At 39.0% G+C, this 13305-nt stretch overlaps 1 protein-coding gene and 1 long non-coding RNA gene across 2 annotated transcripts in view; both read left to right on the top strand.

Moving 5' to 3' along the window:
* The window catches only part of LOC110263520, a 16843-nt gene extending 14916 nt beyond the window's left edge, over positions 1–1927 (top strand). The window contains exon 3 of the long non-coding RNA XR_002349315.1: positions 872–1927. This is a non-coding gene — a long non-coding RNA (uncharacterized LOC110263520). The remainder of the gene's footprint in view (positions 1–871) is intronic.
* Positions 3154–4496, top strand: LOC107647409 (protein FAR1-RELATED SEQUENCE 5-like). The gene is made up of 2 exons (XM_016351484.1): positions 3154–3797; positions 3944–4496. Exons 1-2 carry the CDS (start codon positions 3154–3156, stop codon positions 4494–4496), a joined length of 1197 nt encoding a protein of 398 aa, XP_016206970.1.

The raw sequence follows: 13305 nt of genomic DNA, 5'->3' as shown, positions 1-13305 counted from the left end.
TCTATGGGATAATATATAAAATTACATAAAAAATTTTATTAAAAAATTAAATAAAATATATATAATAATTATTATTATAAATATTTTATAAAGTTATAATTAAAATCAAATTCTCAAGATTTTTAATATTAAAATATTAAAAATAATTAGTATTTGTCTTAATTAATTTGAGTTTGTTAAGTGATTATCTCACTTGTCTGCTTAAACAACTATTAGGAGTTAAAAATTCGCCTTGTGTGTGTAGCAATCTATTACCTAACGGTAAACCCTTAATAAGTGAAGCGTCAATACGTGGTTAGACTTTGTAGTACCCGAATACGCGGGTACCCGTCCCGTCCATACCCGGTTGGAGAGGATAATAGCTTGACCCGAGTCGGGGCAGATTTTGATTAGAATAGGACATGGTCGAGTTTAGGGTGTACCCGCCCAAATATATACATATAAACACTTTTTAAGAATTAGAATTTGCCTCACATCACAGAATCACTGATTCACAGTCCATACTCTATAGCCATGTAAGAGAAACTCACTCATCCTCCCCCAAAATCTTCTTCTTCTCGGCTTCTTTACAAACAATCTCATAGATTCCATCATCATTGTTGCTGAATCCATCATCGCCTACTGATAAATGAATATCTTATACCTTTTTCATAACATTTTCAAAACAATACATATATATATTAATATTTAACCCTCAGTAATCTGAACTAATCTGGCTCAATCTATTAATATTTAACCCTCAGTAATCTGAACTAAATGGACTAGACTACCCGTATATCCACCTCTAATGCTAAGGGCACGTTATATGCATATCTAACAGTTTTGTCTACACCTCTTTTGTGCAGTTTTTGTTTTTGGTGTTCAAAATTAGGCAAAGTCTTCGGTATAGACACCAAGATAGTATCTATATGTGTAGATAATGGGTGGCAGGCTGTGGCGATGACATGTGGTATATGGAGGAGACAAAGTGATCAGGCCTTAACAGGAGTTGCAGGAAAAGCTGATGGGAGCACGTGAGGGAAGGTCTTTGGTTAGATGGAGTAATTAGGTGTTAAAACTAGTAATCAGTTTTTGCTGATTAGGGGCCCAAACCTTGTGGCCCGTTTTTTGTTGTTGGACCAAAATATTTTGATGCTTTTTTTTAATCTGTTAACAAAAAAAAGGACCCAGGTAAACCCCAAACCTCGCTCGTGACCCAACCCCCTCCCCTTGTTCCCTGAAACAATCATTGATACACGTACAGGAGAAAGCAGATTCAAAGAAACCCTCACGGTGTTGACCTCCGCCTAGCCCTGCATGGTCGCCGACTGACAAAGGTCCTTGGCGCCGACGCCGTCCAAGGTCCCAAGCACCGCAGCTTCTTCCTCCATCCTCGCCGCCTAACCCAGATCCTCCATCGTCACCGCCTGACCCAGTAACTCGGCAGGTCCTCGCCGGGTCTTCATCTTTGCTGGCTTCTCGGCATGGACCCAGGTTAGTGGCTTATCGTCCTCATCTTCACTGAGGGTGTGGTCTTCTTGAATTTTTGTCTCTTTTTTTTCTTCAAGTCTTCTTCGGTCTTGCCTTGCATTTTTGTTCTGAAGTTCGGTTCTTGGATTCTTCTTCTTCGATCTTGGGTTGGGTCTTGGTTTGAAGTTTGATTCCGTCTGTTATGTGCAAAATTAGTTCTGTGAAAATTTATATGTATGGTTGCTAAGGGTGAAAAGTCACTCTGTTAGGCGGAGTTTACACTGTATGGTTGCTAATGGCAGAAGCTTACTCTTATGCTAATGGTGGAAATTTGTATATTATTGGATGCTATAAGCAGAATTTGAATGTCTCCGAAGTACTTGGATTATTGGATTTGAATGTCTCTGATTCATTGAGTATTGATTTGTGTTTTTGATATGAAATTTGTGATAAAAGATAAGTGACTTCTCGTGATTATGAAATTTGTGTTTTTCCTCAAGTTAATTTTGGTTAATGTGATTTAATTGGTGTTTAGGGCAGGAACCGAAGAGGTTTTTTTAATTGGATTTGGAAGGTGAAATTTGGTTGACTTTTGGTTTAATTTGGTAACAGTGTTTATGATTGGGTTTATCTGGTTTTCATTCTTTTTGAAGTTGGTAATAGTGTGATTTCCCTTTGCTGTTTTGTAGTGTTTGTTGCCGAATGATGGTTGTTCTCTCTTGCCTCTGTTTAGTAATCTGTATTGAAATTATGTACATTTTCAATGCATATTTGTACATTTTCATTGATATTATACCTTGTGAATAAGTATCCGATTAATTATTATTCCACCGTTGTGGTTAAAATTTTTGTCTAGTTGATGATTTGTGTACCGATTTCCTTTACTTGAATTTGTAAAGTTGACTGTGTGTTATATCGGTTTGCTGCTGCCCTTTTAAGTTGCAAAATTCTTTAGGGTTTTGCAATTTCAATTGGCGGATTAGCTATGTAGGTGTTGTGGTTCTCTGTTTGTTAAATTGTTGTTGTGTAGAGGTTAAGGCTGTGTATGAATATAGCAGAAAAAAGTTATTATTTAAAAAACCAACTATTACAACTTAATAGATGGAGTGCTATGGTGGGATGGGCAAGGCAAACGGTTTGTCTCCAGATGAAAGTGAAAATGAGTTATGCCTTTCAAACAACGACGTTGTTGACGAGAATGACTTAAGAAAGGTTGAGTTGTTGTCAGATGAAGATGGTCGTGAATATGGTTACGTGACTGGGTTGACTGCAGAGGACATAATGAAAAAGGTGTTTCGAAGTGAAGAGCATGCATATGAGTTTTATGGTAGGTTAGGGAAATGCAACGGATTTGGGGTCCATAAGGGAGACTATGCAAAGGATGAAGATGGGAGTGTAGTGAGAAGGAGGTTCTTATGTAATCGGGCTGGCCTAAGGGATGGAAAACACTACAACAGACTAGACAGGAAGAGATGCCATAGGCCTGAGACACGCACGAATTGCCAGGCCCTGATGTCTGTATACCTTGATAAGGGTAGCTCGGTTTGGAAGGTTCGAAAAGTAATCCTCGAGCATAACCACGAGTTGATACCGACGGGAATGGTTCATATGATCTGAAGTTTTCGGGTGATATCGGGTTCTGCAAAGGCCCACATGAATGGAATGCATACGTATGGGTTTCCGACATCTAAGATATTGGGGTACATGGCTGGAATTGCGGGTGGTTATTCTTCTTTGGGTTTTACCAAGAAAGACGCATATAACTATATGGATCGGTCGAAGCGTGCAAAGGTGGTTGATGGAGACATGAACGCTGCTATAGTATACCTGGAAGGCAAGGCAGCTGCTGATCCCATGTCTATGGCCCGGTACAATTTGACTGATGAAGGTATGTTGGGAAACATGCTCTGGGCAGATGGTCCTAGCAGGGTTGATTTTCAACACTTTGGAGACGTAGTTGCATTCGATTCGACGTATAAGAAGAACAAGTACAATAGACCCCTTGTCATATTCTTAGGTTCAAACAATCACAAGCAAACAACAATTTTTGGTTTCGGTTTGGTTTTAGATGAGACAATCAGTTCATACAAGTGGATGTTGGAGAACTTGTTAGAAGTCATGTGTGGGAAGCTGCCCTCTGTAGTCGTTACCGATGGAGATGAATCAATGATTGCTGCAGTTAGGGAGGTGTTGCCCCGGGCAACCCATAGGTTGTGTGCATGGCATCTGCAGAAGAATGTGACCTCGAACAGCAACGAGCAGATGTTCCGTGATGTCTTTGCCAAGTGGTTGTATGCTGACATGGAGGTTGAAGAGTTTGAGTGTGAATGGGCACAGGTTGCTGAACAGTATGGGTTACTTAGGCGTTACAATTGTATGAAAAGAGGAAGATGTGGGCAAATGCGTACTTGCATCGCAAGTTTTGCGCTGGGTTTCGCACGACGTCTCGGTGTGAGGGCATCAATTCCCATCTTAAAAAATTTCTGTCGTCTAGGCACACTATTCTAGAGCTTGTGCAAAACCTGGAGCTACTAGTACGGGAGTACCGGAACAATGAGCTGGTTGCACAGTTCAGTTCAATTTACGGTATTCCCGTTATGATGACCCGTCTTGATCCTATCGAACAGTTTGCTGCATCGGTGTACACGAAGGTCATATTCACACAAGTGAAGAAGGAGATTGAGTCTATCTCGATCGTTAACTTCGTAAGCAAACGAAGGGTCTCAACAACCATGGTGTACACGGTTGAGGAGTATGGATTCCCCGGGCAGAATGTGGTGGCATTGTACGATCGAAAAAGAGGTAGGTTGGTATGTCGATGTGGATTTTGGGAGAAAGAAGGTTTTCCTTGCAGGCATATGTTTTTTGTCATGAAGCACGAGCACATAAAAAGAATTCCCGAAAGCTTGATTTTGAGCCGATGGAGGAAGGATGTGAAGACAGTCAACGAATACATTGAGAAGACGGGACTAGAGGATGAGCGGGGTTTCTTGTTGAGACATGGAGCCCTGCATGCTGCTTCGCAGTGGATGTTGTTCGTCGGATAAAAAAAAAACGATTTGTATAAGAAATGCATGAGCGGGATCAGGCAGATCTGCTATGATCTAGAAGCCCGCAGTGGCAATGACACGATGGATAGGAGTCCGAATGCTGCCGGTGCTGTTCGGGATCCAACCGTTGTGCGCACCAAAGGGGCACCCAGCACACGGGGACACAAAGGTAAAAAAAGAAAGTGCACGAGATGCAGGAAAACTGGGCACACAAAGCGGAGGTGCACGGAACCACAAAAAATGTCAACCTCGACACGATATAAACACTGTCCCAAGAAGGAAACGAGCGTTAGCAAACTCGAGGTAAACACTTGGTTGCAAACCCTATATTCACTACTTAATTAGTTTTACCTCATTAAGTAAGCAATTTTATATCAATTTTGTTGTCATGTAGGTTGTTTCTCCGGACTTTGACGTGCACGCTGATCAAGGCAAATAGTTAGAAGAGGGAGATGATTGTCGTATTGAGCAAGATGGCGGAGCTAACGACAGATGGGACCATGTAATAGGCACAGCGCAAAGCCAAACCAGGAACATGCGCGGAGTGGCTAACACCGTCGACTGGAACATAGAGGTAATCGACTTGTGGCTTGGTAATCTCTCTTTTGATTGTTCCTCGTGTTCTGATTTCTCCATCCATAGAACATGCTTTGTGGCAGATATTGTGTTTGGGAATTTCTTGATATTTTATTTCATGGCGCTGTTTGTATTATGAGTTTATGGGTATGGAGCTTGCAAATTAGCTGCATGTACTTGATTTTGTTATAGTCATCGTGGAGTAGAAGTAATTACTATGATTCATTGATCTTGGATGAGTTTGGATTAATGTGAGGTTCTTCGTTGTAGGTGTTGAAAATATTGCGGTTGTTACAAGATCGCTGTTGAAGGTATCGAGCACATGGTGTTCTTTGTATGGATGGAAAAATGTTTTATACGTTACCAACTTTTTAAGGGTTCTAAATTTCCTTTGTTTGTATTCCGTTAATCTGGCTGATGCCCGGAATCGTGCAGCTGCATCCAAGTTAGCATGAAAAGTAAATTATGGTGTTGTTATACCTATATATATTGGATGAAATACTTTTGCAGTTGAGGGCATGTTGAAAGACAGCAGCATCTCTATTTGTTAGCCACGCAATTTATAAATTTATTTCAATTTTCCTGTTCCCACTTTTCATTGCATTTTAAGGCTAAAGAAATATCAGATGATTTACGATCTCTCAGGTCCAGGAATTTGTATCTTCAGGCATTGGCAGCGCAATGTAACCCATCGAGAGAAATATAAGTTTTCATACATTTGTCTCAACCATGAACATGCATGCACTAAAGTTAAGTTCGCCCAGTTGGAGTATTACAATTTCACCTTCATTTAGTTATCTTTTCTTACTGTACTAGTAAACATTTCTCGAGTGTTAGTTAATTCCAATTCTCGAGTATAAGTTATTTCCATTATTGACATGACATGTGTTTTCTAAGTTTGGTTTACAAGATATTCCTAACTGTATACCAAGATCTTGTATAGGTAAAAAATGTTATAGAGTAATTCAAAGGTTTCTTTATTAAGTAAAAAACAACGACAATTAAAAATTTTAAAAACTTTAGTTACATATTGTCTTGAAAGAGAATTAGTTAAGTTTATTAGTTCTAACATGTAACATATACAATTAAAAGTTTAACGATAATCCAAAACTTTGATATATTTATAAATACTAACATAATTAACGCTTAACTAAATTAGATATCCCGGCTAGATATGTAGGGGTGTTGTGTAAAAGGTTTCATTGATATTAGTCAAGGCAGGTGATTTAAAATCCATCACAATTTAGGAACCCTTCTAATGGGTTCAGGCCATCAGTGTGGCACATCTTTTCAATTTAATTACCAACTTTGGTAGCCCAAAATAAAATACCCCTAAACTGCATGCAACATAACAAAATCAAAAGGTTGCATGCAATGATAGAAGGAATATTTGGAACAAGAATAACACGTCAGGAGAACGAAGTTCGTCCCCACGCTTGAGGAGTTTTCAAAAAATAACAACCCTCTACTACGTTAACTTAGATGGTTAGGCTTTGGCTGCTCATGCTGCCGGCTGCTGCATCCTCTTGCCCGCCATCCTTCGCGTCACATCCATCGCTGTCGAGGTAGCTCTTCACTGAGTTATCCCAAAAATATCCAGCCTTCTGACATACCTCCTTCCTCTTAGGGTTCGACTTCGACATAACCAGATCCACGGCCAACCTCATCCGAGTTTCATCATCAACCCTCTACAAACAATAAAATGAGCCACTGTGTTATTTCCATACAGGTTCAAAGCTTTAGGGCTTTTTCAAAACATATTGCATCACAGAATGAAATATAAGTCACAAGATCACATAAACCCACGCCATAGTGGCCAGGAAGCAAAATGCAGTCAGGTTAAAAGAACACCTATACATACCTCCAAGTCAAAGAATCCCCATAGGTGTGACAGCTCCATCCATTGGGCAACCCAGATGCCACAATCATTGGAGTTTGGTGCTTGTTGACCCGTCGCAGGCTCTAAAAACTTGAAATTCGTGACTTGTGGTGGTTTGATTTCTGGCCTCTCATAGAACTTTCCTTCTCGCAGCAATTGTTGAATGTACCTGGCCTGCAATGCCAAATAGACATGAGACTCAAGTATAGTAAAATTAAAGGATGTTGGTCATCTTTATTAAGTATCACAAAAGGGATTGTGACACGGTCAAACTACCACAAAATACATCTGGTTGATCCTGGCGGCACGCGTGTTTTGTGACTTGAGAGAGTCTAGATAAATCAGGGATTCATTCTGGATATCGATGATCATTAGATACCAATGACGATTTAAGTGCATCGGTACAAAGATCTGCGGGAAAAAAATAGTTTAACATTCGGCAGGGACATCTATAGATGGATGAAACCACAAGTCCATAGTCCTTTGGAATACAGGGGTATACCTTCGTGAGATCATCAGCCCGGCCCATGTAGTGTTCTCTGATGAAGGACAATGTCTCCTGGCAGAATGCGACAGGTCAGGGCCACCTGCTGCAATATCAATGTTGTCCGTTAGTTTCCATATTGGCACTCGTGATTACAATATACATAAGAGAAGTTGAAGTTGTTGGTAAAGGGTTGCTAAAACATCGTTTAAAAACTTAATATAGTTGAGCATGGTTAAAATAAATTCGGGCGGACAGATGACATCTTTCGGTGTTGAGGCAACATACTGCAAATGTCGTTGGAAGCCACCAGATGCGCCTATCTGCTCGCTCATCAGTCAGCATAGTAGCCAGCAGAGTCAGCACCTGCACATAGCGTCACAGGTGACGTAAAAAGTTATTGTTAAAACAAAGCTTATGAATACAACTGATTAAACTAAGACAAATAAGAGTGAGCCGACTAAATGGTAGTTCCGAATACTTTACATCGTCCACAACTTCCTCTCCAGATCGCAACGTCCACAAAGCTTGCCTGTCTCCCTGGCAATGTTCATTGGGGATCAGCACCTCCCTGCAAGGTTCCATCAAGCGAAATTGGAATCAAAGAAACAAAACTGTAGCAAAGAATAGTTGGAAAATATAGCAGCAAAGCAAAAGGGAATAAATTTATTGGGACTTCAACGTAAAACTAGGAATGTGTGAAACACATTACAACAAATTATTCATTCTGGTTATTTGTAATGCATGGTTTTGGTAATTATTATATAGCAAGTAGTTTTCCGTTGGACTTGATGAATCTTTTAATTTTTAATGGAGTTGGAAATTTGAATGGAAAGGATCAACCAAAATTCTAATTTTTTTGGGCTGCAGTATATGTAGTTTGAAAACGGGCCTAAGGCCTTCCTTTAATTTTCCATTTCTTACAGAACTTGAATTTTTGGTGGGCTAAACACGCATGCTTCTTTGAGTTTGCCACAAATCGAAAAATAAATGGGTTTGGGGGGTGGGGGAGCAGTTGTACTAAACTTTATGGGATTGAGCAAAAAAGGGAAAACTTTGGTGAGGAGCCATGCACAAAGATATGGATGTTACCAACTAATAAAACCTTAAAGTAATTAGCCAATAAGAAATACACAGTGCTAAACATATGGCTTATCGTGATACTTCATGAAAGAATCAAATTAATGATCTATCATCAGGAATGAAATCACGAAGTTAACATGCATACGGTGATGGCTAAAGCACCTTTACAAACCACAAGGACATGCAAGTAACAAGTGCAAAAATCAAACTTTTAAAGTAAGTTGAAGAATGAGGGAACGTACTTCATCGACAGCTTCCGACCGAAGACGTACGCAGCGATCGCTAACTCAACAGTCATAAAGTTGACACCGGCGGGAGGGCGGAACACAACCTCAATACACTGCACAGGTTTCCGGCATGATATGTTATTTCTCCCACTCATAAATGTCGTGTAAACAACACAAAGGCGGGAACCAAGGAAGGTTATAGGACTTACGTGCGGGAGGTCTCCACCGTCCATGAAGCCCGGTGCACCAACTCGATAAAAGAGAGGGACTTCCTTACCAGCGTTGGCGCGAATGGGGTATGGACTGGAGTCATTGCCAGAAACGAACTCTAGCCGCCGCTACAAAAAAAATTTCAAATGATTCCGGGAAACAAAGAAGCATTAGCTCGTGATAAAAAAAACTATACATGTTAAGAACCTCCAAATAATACAGTGTTCATGTGAGAGACCATCAGTGAAGAGGTTGCAGCATTGCTACCTTGAGTGGTTGTTGCTTCACAGTGGTAGACTGTGCTACTGGCCTTGTACCATTGTTGTTGTCAGTATTTTCTGCACCGATCTTGGCTATTATAGCATCGACATCGTTGGTTAAAGCCACCTCGTCGACATCGTCTGAGGCCAGCTTCGGCTTTCGGTGCCACTCCATCTTTTGTTTCTTTGCATCGTGAATAGCAACACCTTTAGTTGAACCATACCTCTCTTGGTGCGTTAGCGGCCTTTCTCGTCCTTTTGCATATTCCGACCACAGTATCTCTAGTAGGGTTCCGTGACCGTCAACAGTACGCTTAAGCTTCTTAATCTCCCCTGCCTGGGTCTCAACTATAGACCTAGTTGCTCCATCAGATCCGAGCAAAATCTGGAAACCCAAAGAAAACAAATGTCATACAAAAAAATATACACACGGTTGAAAGATAAAATTACCAAGAGAGGTCCATTTGGAAATGATCCTTATGCAACCCACCTCACGAACTTTGTTGAAGACGTCGACGACAGGATCATCTGATGTGGAAAATGCCTCCTCGGTCACAGCCGGCATCTGCTTTGCCTCTTCCACACTGGAGTCATCTTTCGAGGTCACAGGAGGACCCCCAACCTTCTGCACAGTAGCCTTCCCCTTGTTTTTCATGTCTGCCTCCAACGACCCAGAGCAAAGAAGATTGCATCAACGTACTTGGCGCCAAGTTTACACGGTCCAAATAATGAGATTCTCAGATGCAGTATCTTGGAGATATGAAATACCTCATAAAGAAAACGTTGAAGTAATGGGCTTGTAGATGATAGGGCCCAATTGTTGTAAGTTCATGAAAAGAAAGGCTTGGAGTACTACAGAAAATTCACAGTCTAAAAGAAGCACACGGTAGGATTAGACAGCAAAAAGCACTAAAGGATAAAAGGAGGTCCATTTTAGAGAGAGAGGGTTTGAGAAGTAGGATTTTTGCTTCGCACACATTCCGAGGTATTGAATATGTGATGTTGCTTCCAAAACACCCTCTCCTACTGCAACACTCAACCCTACAAAAGATTGATTGATTGAATGCAAATGTCATCCATCAAGCCCACCTTGCAGGGCCGACTAAAAACCTATATGTGCATCAGCTTGCGACTACATCTACTGCCACCACATTATCAATTTTTGGTCCGTTAGTTTATTTGTAAATTAGTCAACAGAACCACAAAATTATGGCACCGTGATTTCTGCCTTTTGAGTTTAACGCTGGTAATTATGGAACAAGTTGGATCCAAGGATCTAGTAGACATTAACATATCTTAGGTTGGAAAAAATGTTGAGGCTGAAGCAACCTCTTAGAAAATACTAATTTCTTTTGAGCAAACAATTTTTCATTAGTATACCAACATGAAAGAGTTCACTGGTCAGAATGGAATATTTTGTTATTAGGCAAAAAATAAGAGATCCTCTTTTGTTCCACTCCTTTGGATATTACTTGTGCAACGACTTGGATATAAATTATCATGATAACACTTGTAGCTAACCCCAGAATGAAATGGCATAAAATTAACGACTAGATTTAATATAAGTCATTACGCAAAGCATGAACAACACAGCAACAGTAATATCAGTCTCAATCGGATATTTACCAGCCACCCAATAAGTCTAGCCAGCAATGAAACATTAACAAAATACAGCCAAATTACTAGTTCTAAAATACACTAACATAGAAATCCCAAAGGCTGGAATACCTCCATCCAAAACATGCATTACATCCTCGAGCATGCAACCTATTCCTCTAACATCTCCCCAAACATTTCAATTTGTCCAGAAAGTTCCTCATTTTCTTTTTCTAGTATACGAATTCGCTTCCATAATCTACCCACTTCCTCGGCCCTTGACTGATTCAAACTTTCTTTGACCCGGCTCAAGATACGATAGTTGTAATCATGAATGGTATAACCAGTAGCAACAAGAATTTTATCTAGCATTGTGAACAAAACTTCTTGACGAGCAACACGTTCCTCATAACACAAAGGACCATGAGCCACGAGATCTATACCTCTGCTATTGTGAGGCAGGACCACGGTAAATCCGAACAACACACGCTCATCGTTCGTGTTGATTTCCTGAGGAACAAAAAGCGGAGAACCTATTTGAAAAAATGAACACGCCCTCATCAACATCAACTCCATATCTTCCAGATACACAAAACGGTCATCTGTCCCCGTATCCTTATCTGCACGAGCCAAACCAATTTATTATTTTATAATAAATTAAAATCTACATCATTACCAAAACTCTGCATTTACAGGAGTGCTACATGAAAAAAACCGATTCAAAATTAAAAAATATAAAAATTATCCTCGTGCTCACCAGTCACTCCAGTGGGGTTGCTCCCACCACTACCATCTCCACAGTCCAAATTCTCAGCAGCCATGACGACGGAAGAAATTTTCTGAGATGAACGGAGTGAATAGAAAGCACCTTCTAGCAATTTTGACGGTCTTCTTCTCAACGGTTGAGCATGTGGTGTTGGCCGACGAGCAGGAGGAGATGTGGCACTACGCAGCCAAGCCAAGGCTTCCGACAGATCATGGAAGCCACGGTGTTCATTGTTCCGGAACCCGTTCACCTGATGCTCGCATTCCTCCCATGATTTGTAAATGCCTGGGACACGTCCTCTTCGAACAGCATAGAAAGGAAAACGACCAGCTTCGGTCGCCATGAGCATTAACACATGCAACGGTTGAGGTATCTTCGAAGATTACAGAGAAAACCAAGAGTACTGACACCACTATGAAAAGTATGAGAAAGGCGTTTTATACTTCATAAGAATGAGGAAAGTATTTTATACTTCTTTTTATCCATTACCACCCCCTCCCCCTCCCACCGGCCTAAAGAAAATAAAAGTGAATCCAAATGCACATGTTACTTTAAACAAATTATATTCACATAAAATGAAAAAATGATTTTTTTTTAAATTGTTTGTTTACTCACATTTAAAAATATGTGTTATGAAATATAAATTAATAAAAAATTATAGATAAGAAATACGACGACTGAATCAGCAAGTAAATTAAGAAATAAATTTTTAAATTTAGAAAAAGGGAAATATTTTAAAAATATTAAACAAACACTCAATCCAGTAAAATTTATTACGTTCTCAAAATACAAAAGTTTTAAAATGACAACTACAGAGGAACAAAAACATAATATTTTATATTTATAACTAATAATGAAAATAAGAAAATATAAACAAAAACATATAAATATATGTTTTTATATTTGTATAGTTTATTATAGTTAATTAACGATAAGATAATCAGAATTTAACAAAAATCAAATATGTGAAATTCTCTATATTCACTTGCATTTAATTTCATTAAAATCGCGACTCGTTTTTTTAGAGAAATACATAACTTTGTATTTATTTTTTGGCCTTTCCTGTGTGCAAGAAAATTATACTTGTCTCTAGAATTGTCAACCAATCACACCTTAATCATTTGGTTATTATTTTATGATATAAAATCATACAAAAAATATTAGACAGTGAATACCTCATGTAATTTTAACCAATTCTTAACGTAACTTGGATACATGATGCAACTACTACTCAATTGAATAGGAAAATAAGATATTTGCTTTCTTTTCCATTATATTTGTTTCTTTTTTCTTTATAAAAACCAATACATATGAATTAAAAACTGTATCAAGGACCATGATAACATGTTACTTTCTTGAAACAGTAATAAAAAAAAATTAAGAATCCTCAACTTTATTCATTAGATAGGTAATCATTATATGTAGTAACTTATATTTCCAACAAATGTCATTCTCAAAATAAAAATACATGCTGTTCACCCCCAAACTTGTCCACTCTATACTTTCATCGTGATTTGTGCAATTGAAAAGCTTCTAATGTCCTCTTTGACTCTTTTGATAACCCATCCAAATCTCCTCATTTTTTTGTGAGACCTAATCTCTTCTACTTGAACTCACAGTATATACTAGATGCATCATTATAACAACCCAAAACCTCCCACAGATAAAGATAATAATAATAATAATAATAATAATAATAATAATAATAATAATAATATCGTAATT

The sequence above is a fragment of the Arachis ipaensis genome, chromosome B06 (assembly GCF_000816755.2).
Source record: "Arachis ipaensis cultivar K30076 chromosome B06, Araip1.1, whole genome shotgun sequence".
Classification (NCBI taxonomy): domain Eukaryota; kingdom Viridiplantae; phylum Streptophyta; class Magnoliopsida; order Fabales; family Fabaceae; genus Arachis; species Arachis ipaensis.
This window is presented reverse-complemented; position numbering and strand designations above follow the sequence as displayed.